Below are 19,074 nucleotides of genomic sequence, written 5' to 3' on the forward strand. Positions count from 1 at the left end.
ATCATACACTTTTTCACGGAAATCGCCCGATAATGATTGGTGGTCAATCGATCAGCACACCTCTACTCTTGATAGGTTCTTCACACAGCACTACATTTTCTTTAACTTTTGCATATTTGACTTCAATCAACAACTTATTCTCTTTTGCATTCACGTGTGAAAATTATGTAACCTAATGATATTTTTGTTGCTTCTAGGTTGACAACCCATGCTTTACTGTCAAAGAGATGGAGAACATACCCCCCAAAAAGTCACATAATATCGTAGTGTCCTTTGAAGTTCCTTCCGGAGGGCATCCTGGACCATGGTTTGGAAAGTTGACTGTCTGCAGACAGAACCCAGAGGCCCGGAGCAATGCCATTTCATGGGTCTTTTACCTGAAGGGTCAGCGGCCTCACTCTTCTTAGGGAAGCATAAAGAAAACACCTAAGCAGATAGAAAGTTCTAACCTTCTTTATTTCAGCTTAGGTTATCTCTATTTTGTGAGCTGGGATGTTAGACTCTTTTGAAATTAAAGTATAAATGTTGATGCCAAAAATATAGTACCTACAAGCTTTAATTATTTTGTTTCAAAATATATTCTTTAAAAAACTGAATAAATGTTGCAGAGAAGCTCTTCCTGTTATTGCACTCTAATTTCCACATGGGGGCAATCATGTCAAGAGACTGGATTTGAATTCTGGTACTCCCTAGATTGGTTCAACAAATGTGCCTCACTTGACTTTTCTGCTGTTTGGTCACTCCATTGGCTCAACAGCAGGACCTGATTCAACCAAATCAGTGCTGAGTTCTGTTAGACATGCAGCACATTGAAGCAAAGACTCACTACTCAATGGAAAGGGCAGAGCTGGGGGAGTCTCTCATTACTAAAGGTTAGATGTGTCACATCAGACATGCTCTACACACAAACCTCTAATGAGAAGCTGGAGTGACAGTTCAGGAGACACTCCTGTTTCCTGGATGAAGCAAAATCCTCTGATCCTCCCTTTGGGAAGAAGAACTTCCTGCTGTTGATGTTCAGTAGTAAAGTAATATTAATAAGATTGGACATTAAAACGGAGATAAAGCAACACCTTGTTGATGCTCTTGGACAAGATTCTCAAAGAAAGGGTATTACTTTTGTTTCCATGCATGATAAAAAGATTTACTTCAGAAATGACTGAGAAAAGTATAAACCAAATAAACTGAGTCAATCCTCAGAAAACATTGAATCCCTAGGATAATTTCTTGCTAAATTAATATAAAAATAACTAAAACACATTTAATAATATCAACTTGTAAACTTAATCAATCAATCAATCAAATTTTATTTGTATAGCACATTTCAGCAGCAAGGCATTTCAAAGTGCTTTACATAATTAAAATAAAAACAGAAATAATCAGTGAGAAAGAGAGAGATTTAAAAAAAAATAAAAATAAAAACAAAAAAACAAAAAACATTACATCATTAAAACGTCGAAAAGAAAGAAGAAGAAATTAAAAACATTAAAGACATAAAAAGATGGAAGACATCAAAACCGGCACTCTAACCCTAATTTAGCCATAAGCAACTCTAAACAGGTGAGTTTTAAGTTGAGATTTAAAGGCACTCAGTGTTTCAGCTGTTTTACAGTTTTCTGGAAGTTTGTTCCAAATCTGTGGTGCATAGAAACTGAATGCTGCTTCTCCTCATCTGGTTCTGGTTCTGGGGATGCAGAGCAGACCAGAACCAGAAGATCTGAGGGGTCTAGACGGTTGGTACAGTAATAACAGATCTTTAAGGTATTGTGGTGCTAAACCGTTCAGAGATTTATAAACTAACATCAGTATTTTAAAGTATATTCTCTGAGCTACAGGGAGCCAGTGTAGGGACTTTAATGAATCCACGGGGACCATTGTAATCGATGTTTATTATCTTAAGAGTAATTATCTGTTAATTTACCTTTACCTGCATAAAACACAAGTTACTGCAATATAGTAAAATCTATGCATACATTCAGTACATTAAAACTATAAAATTCAACAAAAAGGAACTTACAGTTTTAACAGATAGCAATTTATTTAAAACATTTATCAAAGGTTTCTAATGGCACCATTTAACCATTTTAGTCTCTTTTTCAACTTCTGCTGGCTTCTCAAACTTTTGTCTTAAGCAGGATGTTTCAGTCATGTCAATTTACATTATGGAAAACATTTAGACACATTTAAAACTATCAAAAACAAAGTTTTTTTTTAGGTAATACGGAGAGTGATATATTTCAAACTCTTATTAATAGATGGGGGTTTAAATACATAGGTCTCAAACTACTGAGACATCTGTACTGTACACCATATGCACTTAACACTAGTGTGGTGCTCTTTTTGTGTCTCTGCTCTTTGTCCAGCCTTTGTGACTTTAATTTCTATAGGAATTTTCTTTCATCTAAAAGGAGCTTTTATTAGCTGTAAGGCTGAATTCGTCAGAAGAACTGACAGCAGCGCTACGTGTCAGGCTATGTGTATTACTAATCTATTTAAAACACGTTTTATTTTTTTGAAATTAATGAATTTGAAATATATTTTTGATAATATGCCCACATCAGTTGCAATACGCCTGTTCAAGTTATTGCTTTTAGAGATGAGTCTCGTAGGAGTTTATTGTAGCTTCACGGTTAGATGAAGTAATTTGTTGTAACTTAAATTGCCAATAAATACGTTCTCCGCTCACGCGCGCACACGCACGCACACACAAACACATTTGATTTTATTAAGATGTGGAATATAGCAGCTGGATGGGTGTGTTTTGGGGTGGGTGATGTAACAGGGAAAGTGTTGGGTTGGGGGGGGGGGGGCAGGGGGGGGCGGGAGTTTCTCTCTCTCCCCCATAGAGCGCAGCATGAGCGCTCCGCAGCAAAAGGATGTGTGAGCAGGCAGCGCGTTACTGTAGGGACGGGGTCCACAAACTGCTGAACAAAGAACAAGCCAAACTTCGAGCCCAGGAAAGCCGCGAGCAGCCGAAACCCGTAGCCGGTCAGGACAGCGAGTCCGCGACGGCAGCGCAGTCCGGAAACAGCGGCGCCCAGCCCGGTGGAATCGACGGGCTCGTCCGCTGGATCGTCACCAAAATGAGCGACAACAAGAACATCTCCAGCCGGGAGTACGCCTCCAGCAAGGAGGAGGTGGCCGTGGCTCAGGAGCAGTTCTTCGCCCCGGAGCCACGGAGAGGCATCTCGGTTATCCTGGATGTAAGTATGAAGCTGCAGGTTGAGGCGGATGGATGGGTGGGTGGATGAAGACATCCAGAGCGCGCTGCGCACTTACGCACCGACATGTTCTGAAGGCTGTGCCAGTTTGTTTTCAGCCTGCACCCTTTTACTCAGTAACCCGAATAATAAACGGTTTCAGATGATTTAACCTTAAACCCAAAGAAAAAAACTAATGGCACTTTTGTCAAAGCAGCCACCATCGATGTTTATTTTAACCTTTAGTTTAGTTGTTAAACATATTGACGGCACAGAAGTACCTTCGGTGAACTTATCAATACAGCCAAATAACATTTTTCTGAATCCATTTTTTTAATCATCTGGAACTACGTGCAGCGTAAACCTGCCAGGAAGACGAAAGAAAACTTTATGGTTAAAGTCTACAATTGGTGTACTTTTTTCCTTCAAAAACGTATAATAACATGACATATAAAAGAGGCATCTCTTTTTTTAACAGACTTTTGCGGTCTTGTATTTCCATTACAAGACTGCAAAAATCAAACAAAATTTTCACTGAAGGAAAAAACCTTGCTAAGAAAGCCCCCTGTCTATGGATCAATAAGTTGAAAAAGAGCAACTTTTGGAAGATTGACTGAACTGCTGCACAATCAAACAAATACATTCAAGCTGCTTGAATGTATGTCTTGTCACACTGTTTTTGAAAGCTATGCAACTAAAATGTTTTTCTGCAGTTGTGCAGAGAACAAGTAAAAGCCTTCCTTTGAGTAATTTGGTGAGTTGCCTTATGAGATGTCATCAGAGGCATATGCACAAAAGCCTTGCTTTTCTGGGGTTTTAAGTATAAATAATTGATGTTTTCCACCTGAACATGACATAGAATTTGGGAAATAACCTTGGTTCTTCAAACAATGCTGTTTACCTCCTTAACATTTATTACTTGTGGTGAACGAGCCAGATATTGTAGCTATTTCCAATTTTTAATAGTGTATTTATTCAGTATTTAGGTTATCTTCATTATCTGAGCTTGGCAGCTGCTGACACTCAGTTTGAACTCATTCGGTGACATTTATTCTCCAGTTTTCTGCATCACCTTTACTTCTGAAATGCTAATTGTTCTTCCATTTTCCCATACTATTGACCCGCAACATTATTATCACGGCAAAGTCTCACACCAAAGTGCTTTCCTGGTGGGTCCGTTTGCTCACAGCTTCATGCAGCATTTCTCCTCATTAAACCTTCCTTAGTGCTGTTTTTTTTTTTTTTGCTGCATTTATCCTCAATCTTCTTCTGAACCCTTCGTACTGTTCTTACTGTTTCTGAAATACATTTCATCTTTTCCCCCTCTCCTCACTTCCAGTCATCCCTCTCTCATCAAAAGCATTCGTTATTAATAGGTTAGAAGATGCATCACTTTCCCTTCTGCCTTCCTTCTGCTGCCGTCTCCAATTTCTGCATGTCTTTTTCTGCAGTTTTTCTGTGTTTCTGTTGTAACTTTTCACAAACACATGCCACCTATTCACTACAACACTTTTCTCCCTCCATCCAAAGCATCTCTGCCTTTAAACAGCTCCAGATCTGACTGCTTTCTGTGGAGCTGAGTGCGCCCCAGGGTGCAGCCGGGCAGCAGAACAATGCAGAGCAGCTTGTCGTTTGGAGTGTGGCTCTGCTCAGTGGTAATGAGCTTCGCTTTGGCCTTGTGGTTGCAAGAATCTACCACTTAATTTTAGAAATACTAATCGTGCGATGCCAAAGTGTCATAATTAGCTCCCCTGTAATAATGACGGAAAAATATAAATTCTCATTGTTGTTGTTTTGCTTCAGAAAATAGTTTTCTAGTGTTTTGTAAAGACTATCATTAGAGTGGTGACTGTTTAATTTACATGAGGAAGATACAAGTCCTGAGTGTGTGTGTATTCGTGGTTGTTAGACTTGTTTGTCTTTGTGTTGCCGTGACGAACTATTCAGATAATACCCCTCCTTACACCATTCATCCTGCATGGATCAAGTGGTTGCAGAATGCTTGAATAAATGGATATGACTCGAAGTATGTAAAAACTTTAATTTATAAGGAACAATGTCCCTTATTTATTTGACAAAGATTAAAACATTTTAATATGTAAAATTTTATCCCAATCTACCACTAAAAATACATTTTTATATTCAAACATTTAAACCACATGGCTCAGTGGCAGAGCACCATGCAGAGTCTACAGTCCTCAAAGCTGATGGTCCTGCACTATTTGCTGCACGTCTTCCTCTACTGTCTCTGCTCTTCGTACTGTTGAATTACAGCCACTACTGTCATAAAAAAACTTAAAAAAATGTAAATAAAAAAGTTTAATTATTTGCATTAGATTAAACATTAATTACTCTTGATCTTCCCATCATGGTCCCGCAGTGTGTAAAAGTTAGAAATTTGATTTGAGACTTTCCAGGTCTAGATAAAGAATGAAAAAGAAAATGAAGTTTGAAAAGTAACAATGTAGGTAAATACTTTCTTCTTTTATTTCCTCCTGTCTTCCTTCCTTCCATCTTCTCTTCCTTCATCCCTACTTTGTGCAGATTTCCTATTTAAAGCTTTAGCACTGTAAAAGATAAACCATATATTCATAGTGAACTTTTAAAATGGCCTAAAATTTACTGATGATTCTGGAAAATTGAGTTTGAAAAATTTAATTTTGACATGCAAAATGTGTATAAAACCTTTTATTTATTTTAAAGGAACAGTTAATGATGATCTGGTTTGTTGCGATGCCTGGATTTTATTTTTGACTGCTCTTTTTCTTGGATGGCCCTTTGCTTCCGCTCACTTTGTCTTTCCGTCTGTCCCCCTGTTCATTATTCTGCTGCACTCCTCAGCAGGTACACTTCATATGGCTCTCAGAAAACACTGATGAAAGTAGCCGTTCTGACATTTTCAGATCCACAGTGGGAGGAATCCTTGGCTGAAGCTATAAATTAGCTTAATGTGGTGCACCACCCGCACACAGTACATAATCAGTCAGCTGTAGATCAGTGAATTTGTCTGGTGAGTGTTTTATGCTCATGAACTTCAAGTCTAAGAGTTTCTCATATGCTAATAAACAGCTGCCTCCGTTCAGGCCTTCTGATGGAGTCAAATTAAAAAAATAAACTCTTATTGGTTGATTGATGACCTGCTACATGTTTTCTTATTGGCTTTATTTCCACTTGGTATAATTCAAGTTTTCTGTTAACGTTGCAATAAAAAGGATTTCCTCTTGGGTGGCTTTCAAGGTAACAGTTGCCTGTGTTTACCGATTGGTGTATGAAGTATTTCTCTTTCTAAACAGCTCTAACATACATATTTTGTTTTCATGAACACTAATTAGTTAGCTACCTATTCATACACTATTTAAGTTCAGTTTTGTGGCTCTTTCTGCTCAAGGAAACTTGTTTTTAGAAGAAAACAGTTAATAATTGCACAGTACAATTAATAATTGTCTTAGAATATACATTGTTATTCTTTACCACAGGAAAGCTCCTGCATGCTGTAAAGCTACCATCAGGAATTTGAATTGAATATAACTTGGAATTTTTGTTTCTTGATTAACATTTTATATGGGGAACAAATGGTATAAGGTTACATTACTAGTACACAATCAGGCAGAGGCAGTGTGGTGCTATGGGGGATGTTATGTTGGGGAAACCATCAGTACTGCCATCTATCTGGATGCAGAGTTAATTTAATGAATATCTTGCACTCTGTGGCCTCTTTCAGCAGAATAACCTAGTCTTGGTAAAAACCAGTCCCTTGTTCTATGCTTCATACAGAGAGTCTGAAGCCTTGGCTACTGAGAAACGATTGCTTCCTGGAGGTTTAGACTCTGCTGAAGTTTAAAATTTTACTTAATCTCGTGACGTATGGAACGCACCAGTTCGGCACTAAGAAGCTCTTTGAAAATGTTCTATATGTTCCTGTGCTATAAACAACCATCTTCCACTGTGAACAGATAAGTGCCAATCCGAAAGAGGCAGATGTTAATGTTAATTCAATATTTGGCCAACACAGACTGAACGGCTTCGTTCATTTTCTCCATTGCCGTTGATAAAACTACAGACTACAATTCTAAAACGGTGCAGAAAGTTATCGTCATTGTTCACAACTTGTCTTTCTGTTCGCTGATTGGCTCGGTAGAAAATCTACCAGAGGGAATCCAAGTCAGTGGGAGAAAACCCAGACTGTGCAGTGAAGCGAATGGTGAATCGAGAGGAATTGCATAGGAAGGTAACGGGCAGGGTATAAAGCAACCTATCACAAAACCAAAGCCATTCAGGAATGGTTTGAGGAATTGTAAGTTGAGGGTTTGATGTGGCCTCCAAATTCCCTAGATGCCAATCCAGTCAAGCATCTCATATCCTAGAGAACTTCTTTCTCCTGACATATTAGTGTCAGGTAGCTCAACACAACTTCAGGGGTCTATTGGAGTTGATGTCTCAATTGTTTAGGACTGTTTTGGTAGCAATCTATGAGTATTTACTGCAAAAAGTGTTTTAAAATTGATGCATTTGTATTTAGCACAGTATTCACCACAGTTTTTTTTCTGACTAACTTTCCTCTCTTCTGTCCACAGATATTCAGAAGAGCTGACAAAGATGGTGAGTAAAATTGTAAACTAGTAATTTATTTTCATCAGCTATAAAACAAAACAGACTTACCAATGTTGGATTCTGGTGGTTTTCTATTTAAAGTTAAGAAATGCAATTGTAAATGTGTTTGAATTTTGTGTTTCACATATTTTAGAAATGTTCCCAAGCAACAAAATAGTATGAAAACTCAAATTATATTTTATAAATGCAAACATTTCTAAAATGTTAAAATATTAAGTGGTTTGTATGATTAAAAGACCAATGGCCGCCTTATCATCAAGGCTGACTTAATGCAGCTTTATGGTACTCTTTAGACGTTTCTCTATGAACCTTTCACTTGTTTCCGAAAGAGCAATTAAAACCGCTATAGGTAAATTTATAAAACTGTATTAAATCTGCAACTTTTTTCCTGACAGTATAACATGAGACTGATGATCTCTGAAAAAAAATCAAGCTCCTCTGGCTCCTCCCTGTGGTCCTACAGCCATCTGCAGGAATACACCGCTCCCAGTCAGAAACACTCAAAGTCAGGAAGAGGCTCTTAGCGATGTCAATCAGACAGATTTGTGTATGCGCTGCTCAAACTCCTCACGCAGAGTGTGACAAACTCAAGATTTCCAGAGAAACGACCTAGCACCAGATTTAAACTAAGTGTCTCCGTTTCGCTTCAAACTCCAGCGGTGCTCAGAGAAGTGTGTGTGGAAAGTTTGTGATCGCACAAGATTGCCTATAAAAAAAAAGGATGATTGGTGTCATATAATATACTATAGCTCTCAAATTTCAAATGTTATTCTGTCCATTGCTCTCCCACTTCATCTACATTGACCGACTACAACAAACTGCGACCTGAGAAAACTTGACTTAGGTTTCAGAATTAAATCCATGTGTACTTGCGCTGGCATCTGACAAGGAAATCTGTTCACTTGCTTTCATTATTGGTCATAGTTACTAGCATGCGCATTCACAGCAGCGGGAGTAACTGAACTGCAGCGGAGAGCAACGGTTAGGGTGTGGATGCGCTTACATAAGCTTGATTGACAGTCCACAGAGAAGATCACAATTTTCACAGATTGTTTCAAATTATACTGTCAGGACTTAGTGACAGTTTTAACAAGTATATCAAAAACATTGTTTTAATAAGTTACCTACTGTAGTTTAACTAAAAATGGACTTATCAAGTAAAGGTTGATGCATCTCAGATTAATGCTGGATTATTTTCTATTCTCTTTAAGTCCGGTTTTTACAATTTTACACTATTTTCTCCATAGTTTATTGCACACACTGTTTGAGAAACTGGATGCAAACTGATGAAAAAGCATCTAAGCTTAAAAGAAAAACCTTCTTGACCTTCTGAGATTGTCAATCAAGAATAACTTATAAAAACTGACAGAATGCCTGGCTTTTTTGTTTGACAAAGCAAAGAGAGAGGGAAATGGGTTCTGCTTCAGTTCTGTCATGTGATTTTTTTGGTTGGTGAAAACTGTCTGCTGGGGGAGCTGCTGCAGCATCGTCCTATCATTTATCTTTGCATCCTGGGACAGTGGAGGGCTTTCAGAGGGTGTTTTTTTGTACAGTTTTGCCAGCAAGCAGCTTGTTTATATCATTTGGCATGTGATAGTGTCTCTTCTTTTCCTGCCCATCCTGTTTTTATCCCTTTTTTCAACCTCTTCTTTAGTGTTCCTCTATTCACTAAACCCCAGAAAAAGCGTTTTATTGCAGCCAGATGGTCATTTATTCTTTAAATACGTGTTTGTTTTTGCAAGTGTGGATGGAATTCTTTCCTTTTTGCTGCACAGATCCCCAAGATTTATCTCTAAATAACATATCTGTGTCCAACCAGGAGGGTATAATTGGTCATAGTCATCTGTCTCGGTGGAAGCACGCTGCTGGAAGTTCGGCAAACAGAAATTATTCCCCCCGTTTTGTCATCCTTGCTGTGGATGACGCTCCCATCTCGCTGGGGGGTTTGATGTGATTGTGCTTCTGCATCTCCAACTGACAACATTTTAAATGCCTGCACATAATTACCAACTTCTCTGATACAGAACGTTAGTCAAGACGCATTTTCAATCCCGCTGATCACATTTTCTGAGAGCCGGCCTCTTGCATAAGGAGCTCTCACAAACAAGCTGTCAGGTTGAGACTTTTTGATAGCAGCCTCTCGGGGTGTTTCAGCAACTCAGTTCCAGGTGGAAAAAAAAAAAAATGTCTTTAAAAAGGCAGATGCAAGTGTGTGTTTGCGAGGGATTGCTGTAGCATCAGATAGCAAAAGAGCCTTGGCAAGATGCGATGATGGTTATTACAGGGAAAAGCTGTTATTTGATGCATAGTATGCAGGCTGGAGGGGGGAAAAAAAATCAGTGAACATGAGCCGAGGAAGAGCTATTTTTACCCTTGTGCTCTTCTCCTGGGTGAGGACCGGGGAACTGTTTTAATGAGAGAGTGTGAGGGAAGGGAGATGCTAACAGGGAGAGGAGAGTTTGTTAAAAAAAGAGAGAGTTGTAGGGGTAAGATGGCGAGGTTAGTAAGAGAAGAGGAGCAGAACGGAAATAAAGATGAGCGAGGGAGTAAGAGCCAGTATTGTATGTCGGGGTGAGAATTCAGGTGCACTTGGTCAAAGTCTGGCTTCACATTCACTCTGCGTAACTCTAGGCTGCTGAAACTGCAAACCGAGGAGAGTGTGTTTGCGTGCGTGTGTGTGTGGGGGTGTGTAGGGGTGTGCGTGTGTGTGTGTGTGTGTTCATGTCGATCAGAAATACAACCAGCAAATATGTCGTGGTATAAATGCTCAACGTTGCTCGGTTGTAGACTTATGCACAGACTTGTAATACAGTGTACGTCTGGCACACATTTTTATGCAGCTGGTGGAGTTTTTATGTAACCAGTCAGTCTTTGAAATAGTTGCATCATTTTACAGCATTGTAGTTCACAGTACGAGCAAGTGGCAGCAGCTGCAACAACAACACGTTTTCTGTAATCACTGACAGCATCTTCACATTAGGTTATACATTCTACTTTTTTTAAATGACTTAATTAAAAGTTTGCGACTATAGAATGACATTTTATCTGAGTTTATGTTTTTTTTAAGTTAGAGTACTAACCTATTTTAGTTTATTGCAGTATGTAACAGTGTTTTTATTTCTTTACGAGATTGTTTTTTTTAAAATCCTTTTATCATTTCATTTGCAGTGAGTCTTGGGATACACAGGTCATTGTGACTGATTAGATGTCTGAATGTTTCAAGGACACACAAAGATCTGTTTATCCATCAAGACTTTGATATTAAGGGGTTGAACTATGGGGAAAATGAAAGATGGATAAAGTTCATCCTTGAGGTTTTGGTGTTTGTTCAGTGTCTCTCCAAATGTCAATTCAGTTAACTTCTTCTGAAAATCTGGAAATTAAATTGCAAATGAGCACATCAAAATACTTATCAAAATGTTAAAAAAGGGGCATGATAAAAATATTTAATTGCAAGAAATGAAAGATTAAATGTCAGATGTGTTGTGGTGTCTGCTTCATCTTTGGGAAAAATATTTCCTAAAACTTTATTTTTATCAACATTTCTGTCTTTATGTTTACTCAAGTTCAGCATTTAGACATTTAATCTGTCTAAAAGCTGTTGATGGAAAACTTTAGCCCAATTTAATGCCGTATCATTTTTATTGCTCCTGTGTAGTTCATTTCCTCTTCTGGAAGTTCAACTGCTGTAAAAAGCCAAAATGTCCATTAAGAGCGTAAAAAATGTGCTCCCAAATGATTTCTCCTAACTGTATGATAATAATAAAAGCAACTTCCTGTTGTCTGTGTCAGCTGAAAGCAGTCTGACAAGACAATCAATGAAAACACCTGTGCAGGTGAATCATCCCTACCTGGTCCAGTTCAGCGGCAAACCTGATATCATTATTTATGCACATTTAATATTTTTTGAGCTGCTTTCCTCTCATTTGTGTATTTCAGCCATCTGCTAATTATCACCTCAGTGTGTGACATAAAGACAGGAGGCCAGTTGAGTTGAGGGAGGCCTGTTTGTCCCTGCTTGTCGACACAGAATTACAGCATGACACCATAAAGCAAACATGCAGCTGCTCTTGCTCAGCAAAGCCTCACAGTTACATGAATGAAACTGACCATTCTCCTTTGGCTTTCGTTTCTGGATGATTTGTGCTTTGAATTTCTTCATGGTCTGGTTCATTTTATCTTGTTGAAACAGTCTAAAGCTGCATTCACACCAGCCCTGTTTAGTCCACTTTAATCTAACTCTAGTTTGTTTGTCTAGAAAGTCCGTTTTTTTGTGTAGGGAGGTGTGAATGCACAAGCGAACTCTGGTCCACCTAAAAACCTAGGTCTCTGTTTGGTTGGAGTGAACTCTGGCGCGGTTCAAATGCATGTACGGATACAAGTGGACCGGAAACCAAAAGCTGGAAGCAAACTATTTGACACAGTGCAGTGTGAAAGAGAACTGCACCAGCTGAAAATTCATCAAATGTAGTAATTTTGGTCCCAAATTGAACCGAGTCTACCAGTCTATCACGCATGAAAACACCCTTATTGAATTGTTAAGGGAGATTCTCAGTGGAACATCTCTTTCTTTAATTATACGAGTCATTTTTTTTGGATCAACAAAATCCCCTTTAACCATACTAGCCTCTATTGCTCTAGATATGGGACAGTGTCTGTGCTCAAACTGCAGTTTTTTGGGGGTTTTTTTTGGCAGATTTTGAAGACAACTATGTCCTGAACAGTCATAAATCTCAGTTTTCTGCTGACCTAATTTGAAAGTCGATATCAACTTTCTGCTGCAGTTAGTCATCGGTACTCATTCTGTGGGTTTTGTGTGATGTGCTGAGTTATGCTGCGTTCCAGTTACCTCGGAAATCAGAACTCTGAGTTGGTTTTGATGTCGCACCCAACGTAGCATTCCAGTTAACGTAGACGATTTCAACATGACATCGCCCATAGACATTGTTCTCAGTACCGCTTATGGACATAATTTCAAGCTTTAGTTTTGTAGGTAAACTCCAGTTTTAATTTGTACAGTTTGTAGGAGCTACATGTAACAATGAATTCAGACACATATTCCACCACATCTTTGTATTGTTAATGTGAGGAGCGGCCATATTGAAACGGGATGTCAGCTTGGCAAGTCATAGCTGGGGGTAGCAGGAGGTGCTCAGAGTTTACACAGATTTTCAACTCTAGATTTTTCTTTGTCCTTTTGTATAAAAGCTTCCTTCAGTAGAAATCACCTCTTGAGCTGATACCTTGGCTTTTATTTGTTGGTCTTGTTTGTGAAATGGACTTTTGAAACATTTGCATTTGTGTGGGTGATGATGAGGTGAACACAACAAGGAAATAATCAAACTTAATTTCTTTACTAAGAAACAGGCCATGTTTACTGCAACAAGTCTCCCTCTTTTTCAGAAAAGGCTTAAAGTTGATATATTTGATTAGTTTGAATGACAGTAAACGTAACATACAATCATCAGTTACCTTCTTAGCAATGTTGGACGTTTTAATTCTTCTGTGGTTTAGAGCAAAGCTATTAAAAACTGTTATTTTATAAAAGATTTTCTAAGCTGAAGACTTATAAAGTAGCTGAAATGACTGCAGCACCCAACAGAATGTGGGTGTGACTGTAGGCACAACGATAACCTTCAAACAGACGAAAATAGTCGCAGAGGTGAAGAGACTCAAGCAACAGAAGCTGCAGTGATGCAACAGTCTCTGCAGTATTTGAAGAGCAAGAGTGTAAATACACCAAGTGGAGGGAAGCAAAAGTTTGAGTGAACAGTGAGGAAAGGCATCAGGGTGACCGGTGCTGTAAAGGTGAAGGTGGAGCAGATTGCTGATGGCCTTCAAGTGTTTGGTTGACTCAACAGAACGACAGTATAACGAGGCTGGGAGCTCTAGACATTTCCCAGTAGAAATTTGGTAGACATACATTGTCACTAATCATATTTCTTGTTTAGATTGTTGTCAAAAATGTTTTTTTTTCTAAAATGCAAAAACAATAATTTTTAAAATGAACCACGATTGTAACTACCAGGAAGTAATTAACAAGCTTGTAAGGCTGTGTGTGAGCTTCCCTAACAGATGCACATGGTATCAGCCAGCTGGTCCCTCGGTTTGGCACTTCATCTGCTTCTCATAAACCTGGCATTTTGGACTAATGGCTCTAGAAAAGTGCTGACTGAGTTTTGAGTTCAGGCTGTTTGGGAGTAGTTTGATTGGGACACAAGGATAAGCAAATCCCTGACTGCTGTACACCTTTCATTTTAAGGCAGACTTTCAGTTTGGATTTATCATTTTTATTCTTCCCGTTTGCCACGGCAAAGTTGTCACGCTTTTTTCATAGTTTTTCTAGTCCTGTGGCTTATAGTCTGGTGCAACTTGTACATGTTTTATTTCTTTTTCCGTCTTATGACATTTTTTTTTTACTGTTGTGTTAAATGTTAATATTGACAGACATGAGCAAAGGAGTAAAGATTGCTGTCTGCAGCTACAAGGAAAGCTAATAATTGACTAAAAGCAAGATGTCCAGAGTTGGAGGAACGTTTCCACATATGGGTTCTTAAACAACTTGGTGCCAGGAGAGGCTTGTGAGGGACACGGTGACGTCTCCACGCCCAGGTAGTTGTCAAGGAGATGAATATGAATTACTTCGCAGCCGCTTTGTGTGATCGTTTCGCGCATTGCAACCATCTCTGTCGCATTTGATAATTTCAAAATAAACGTGACTGTCTTTTTTTTTTTCTTCTTCATGACATTTTTTCACTGATATTCCAGAGTCATTTATAGTCTGGAAATATAAAAGCATTATGTGTTTTCATGCTAAAGAGTCAATTCTCTTAATTACCATGAAACGGTCAGTTGAAATGACTGGAGCGATTGTCAAAATGAGATATCTGCATAACGTGCTGAGAGTTCATTTTCATTTTGAAGGATGTTACTGTGACTATTCACCTACTGGAACATTAGCTTTGTCTGCTGGCAGTTCTGTTGGTCTTCAGTCAGATCGGTGTCATGTGTATCTAATTACCCGCAGTCTTTAATCACAGTACAATGCCGCTAACAAGTCCCAGAGAGGAAGGGAGACAGATGAGCTGAACGGAAAAAAGCTCCGTCAGAGTCACAAGGAGGAAAGCCTGAAAAATTTGCTCTGAAGAGAACTAAAAACAAGTACCATAGCACTGGCACTACTGCGGTATTAAGAGAGTTAATTGCATTCAATATTGTCTGGTATTTCTGGTGTCGCCTATTCCATAATTTTCTGCTTGTGCTGATAAAACAAAGATACTTCCACAATGTTAGCTCTGCTACTTTTTATTATTTAAAGAAACGGCTTGTCAGGTTGAGGCCGTTGTGATAATTGTCATTGAAACATCAAAAAGAAGATGAGCATAGGTATAAAATATGGAGGTGGTCATTGACCTTGTAGGCACTCCACTCGTGAATATGTGAACATTATGTGGAGAAAAGTCAGGCTGACCTAACTTAAATATAAATTATGATTAAGATGTTGACCTTTTTATAAGGTCAACATCTTATCTTTATTTGATCTAAAAAAAAGTTTTAATTGTGGTGCAGGGCAGATGTGATGAAAAAGGGTGGAAAAATGTTTCTGAACAGGTTGTGTAAGAGACCGTGACAGCAGGCAAATGGAGGAGGATTGCTGTTCCGGTCTTCTGGATTTGGATCAAAGGCCGAACGTTAAGACGCTCTTTGAAGACGTTTTTCCTCACCTGGTGTTTTGTGCCCTTCACTGTGCTGGGATCAGACCTACCATTAAAAAAAAAGGTTTTGGTCAGTTCAGTTGGATATAAGATACCCTGATATGATATAGATTTATTTCACACAATAATATTTAGAATCCTTATTTGTACTGAGTTTGATGATTTCTAGAAGATGGGAATACCACAGAAGTGTTACAAAAATGTTTTGTTATGATCTATCCAATCATGAAGAAAACTACAGATAAAACTTACAGAATAAACCACAAAAGGCTGTCACAGAAGAAGCTGTCTGTGCGACATCCAAACAAATTAATGGAAGGAAAAGGTTTAGTTAATGAAGGAGCACAAGAAATGGGGGGTAACTACAGCTGGGAAAACCCATTCCTTTAGGGAAGAGTCCAAAGACCTGAACCTTGAGGCTGCGCTTTATGAGGTACCACACAGGATGAATCTGGGACATGAACTACAACTATTGCATCCCTGGTATAAAGCTTCTCCTGAACCAGAGACAACTAAAGTGTCTTACCTGGATTAAGATGAAAATGTACTCTCCTGTTGCTCAATTTGTTTTCATTTGAAAACCAGACTCTGGAGGAAGAAAGCAGAGAGGCACAATCAATGTTATTTCAGTGAGAAGGTTCTGCTGTCAGAGCAGACCCATGATGTCTGCTGATGGTGCTTCACTGCTGACAAACTTTATGGAGATGCTTAATTCATTTCCCCCAGGACTTGGTGCCTCTCACTCTGCCAAAAGTACCAATAGCTGGTTTAATGACCAATTTGGCCAGCAGACCGGTCTGACCTAAGCCCCAGTGAGAATCTATGGATTATTGTCAAGAGGAAAATGAAATGGAGCCAACAATGGAGACAAGCTGCAAAATGCTATTAAATCCTTTCCAAAACTTACTGAACACCTCAGCAGAACCACAAACTGATTGCCTCCATGTCACCCAGCACTGATAAAGTAATTCATGCAAAACAAACCCCGACCAAGTATTAAGTGCACATATTGTACAATGCATGAGCATATTTTAAAAGACTTTCTGCATTCAATGTAGATTTTTCATAATATTGACATTTTCTTAATTTTCATCAACTGTAAGCTGTAACATTGATTAAGACAAATCTGTGAGACACATCACTGTTTCCAGAGAATTAGCTTCATTTTTAAAATTGAATTGCTGAAATTAGGTTTTTAAAAAATATTCACCTGGAACCTGGAGGTGAATATTTTTCACCTCCAATCCATATTCAGTGGATTAGGTCAAAATCAGTTCTTTGTTTTCACTGAAAAAAGGTCTGTGGCTCAATATTTAGAAAAAGCTAATGCTACCTACATATAATTTAAAATCTTTTAAAGTTTTGTTATATTTTTCATCGGTTTGTCTCATTGTGACGTGGCCAGGGGCTGTCCAAAAGTTCAAATTTGTCATATAAAACTTTTGTACCGCACCAACTGTCAAGCTTCAAATTAAACACAAATTAAATAAAACTGGGCTACACAGTGGCGCAGTTGGTAGATCTGTTGCCTTGCAGCACAAAGGCCCTGGGTTCGATTCCCGGCCCCGGTCTTTCTGCATGGACTTTGCATGTTCTCCCTGTGCATGCATGGGTTTTCTCCGGGTACTTCAGTTTCCTCCCACAGTCCAAAAACATGACTGTCAGATTAATTGGCCTCTTCAAATTGTCCCTGAGTGTGTGTGTGCATGGTTGTTTGTCCTGTCTGTCTCTGTGTTGCCCTGCGACAGACTGGCGACCTGTCCAGGGTGACCCCGCCTCTCGCCCAGAACATTAGCTGGAGATGGGCACCAGCAACCCTCCCGACCCCACCAAGGGACAAGGGTGTAAAGAAAATGGACGAATGGATGGATTAAATAAAACTCTACTTATACAGTATATTTTCAGCCTCTATTTACAATTTCAATTTCTTTTGGATTAGATAAAAACCACTGCAAATCTCTATGCCGCAGTGTCATTAAAAACACTAAAGGTGTCATAATTTTTGTGGGTTCAGTATATAATTAACAGCATTTATTAAATTTATGCCTCAGGGCACAATGTTTACACACCCCAGACTGAAATTTGTTCCTCAAATTATTTATAACGTCTGTTTTATTCTTCAGTCCTGGAAGTAAATGTTTTCATCATCCTTCCAGATCTTCTGCAAAATGTTGCAGATGAATAAACATGTTTTCTGAGAGAGACATATTTCATACATTTTCTTTAAATGCATTTTGAGTTTATGGATTGAAGCTCAATTTGTAGACATGTCTGCTGGGTAGAACGACTGCTCAGGTTCTGGAAAAGGCGGGGATCGCCATGGCAACACGATAGCGCTCATATATTCCATCATGGCTGCCCTTGGGACTCTGTAGTTTTAGCAGCTGTATATTTAATGTGGGTAAAATGTTCCAGTTGTGTGCTTACTTTTGAGTCCCGGCATAGAGAGAGTTTAAACCGTTTCTTTGGGTTTGCAGGTAGCTGCTAAAAAATACTAGGAAGGACGCTGGTTAGCCCTGCTACACAAGAAGTTGAAATGTGCCAACTTTTTACTTGTGAGGTTGGTATTGATATTTGTGAAGAAATATATCAGAGCTGCCTGTGGGAATGCAGTCTATTTGGACTTGTCGGTTCTCTCATCTTCTCTCAGCTATCTATACCTTCCTTCTAAAAGTCTGTTTAAGCTTTTCTCCTCTCTGTGACAGAAAAATAAGAGAACAGCTCGTCTACAGTAACCCTTTAATTTTAAGCAAACTTAAACTATCAGAATCTGAAAATCTACTTCTTTTTGTCTGTAAAAACTGCCTTTTATCACTTTCTTTTAAACTTTTCCTCATTTTTATAAAATATTTTTCAAGTACTTGAACTAGAGACTGCTGCCGAACAAATTTTGGGCAAGAAAAAAAAAGCAGAAAAAGAACTAAAAGCCCAAAGAAATTGAGTATAAACAAGCAATCATGAACAAAGCACTTTAATCAGTCCAATCAGATTCTCTGCTTTATTGCTGGAAATATGAGAGGCAATCATCGATTCGCTGATGTGACCTTTTCAACCAGCTCGCCCCCTCACACGCACATGCTCTCTTGAAACCCCCTTGAGAAACTGAACAAACAAGCAGTGATGAGATCAGGGCGGCGTTGCGCCCCGAATAGATTACGCCGAGTTATTCTGCAGGCTGCCGTTTATTATGTGGGTGTTTATGTGTACCCGAGGGTTAGTTGATAAGGGAAGCACTGAGTGAAAAGTATTATGAAGTTTTTGTATTTATTAAACAAAAAGATGGGGAATCGAACAGATTCCTAGTCATGAATATATTGTTGTTGTTTTTCTATCTTTATCTGTAGCTGGACTTATAAAAGTTTTTTTTTGTCCACTGGTGGGGCTGAATCATGACACGACACAATGACAGTGTTAGTTTAGGATGGAAAATAGACCGTGATAGTTTACGGTTTAGTTAGCATCCAAATGGTAGGACGACACTCAATCAACCAGAAGGGCAACCAGTTTGTTTCTTCATTTATAAATGTCTTTGTGACGCTTTCCAGACT

General features: G+C 38.8%; 2 protein-coding genes across 8 annotated transcripts in view; both read left to right on the plus strand.

Annotated features, from left to right (window-relative positions):
* Nucleotides 1–612, plus strand: part of hydin (HYDIN axonemal central pair apparatus protein) — a 69,619-nt gene extending 69,007 nt beyond the window's left edge. For all 6 annotated transcript variants that reach the window (XM_081608015.1, XM_081608016.1, XM_081608018.1 and 3 more), the window contains one exon: nt 198–612. In XM_081608015.1, coding sequence (XP_081464141.1) covers nt 198–407 — 210 coding nt within the window. In that variant the 3' untranslated portion in view covers nt 408–612. The remainder of the gene's footprint in view (nt 1–197) is intronic.
* Nucleotides 613–2,830: 2,218 nt separating this feature from the next.
* necab2 (N-terminal EF-hand calcium binding protein 2) overlaps nt 2,831–19,074 on the plus strand; it is a 102,198-nt gene continuing 85,954 nt past the window's right edge. The window contains exons 1-2 of one of the 2 annotated variants that reach the window (XM_008411664.3): nt 2,831–3,203; nt 7,775–7,799. In XM_008411664.3, coding sequence (XP_008409886.1) covers nt 2,877–3,203; nt 7,775–7,799 — 352 coding nt within the window. In that variant the 5' untranslated portion in view covers nt 2,831–2,876. The remainder of the gene's footprint in view (nt 3,204–7,774; nt 7,800–19,074) is intronic. The other variant, XM_008411662.3, reaches the window with a different exon arrangement.

This window comes from Poecilia reticulata, chromosome 6, assembly GCF_904066995.2.
Source record: "Poecilia reticulata chromosome 6, P_reticulata-male-v2, whole genome shotgun sequence".
In the NCBI taxonomy this organism is placed as follows: domain Eukaryota; kingdom Metazoa; phylum Chordata; class Actinopteri; order Cyprinodontiformes; family Poeciliidae; genus Poecilia; species Poecilia reticulata.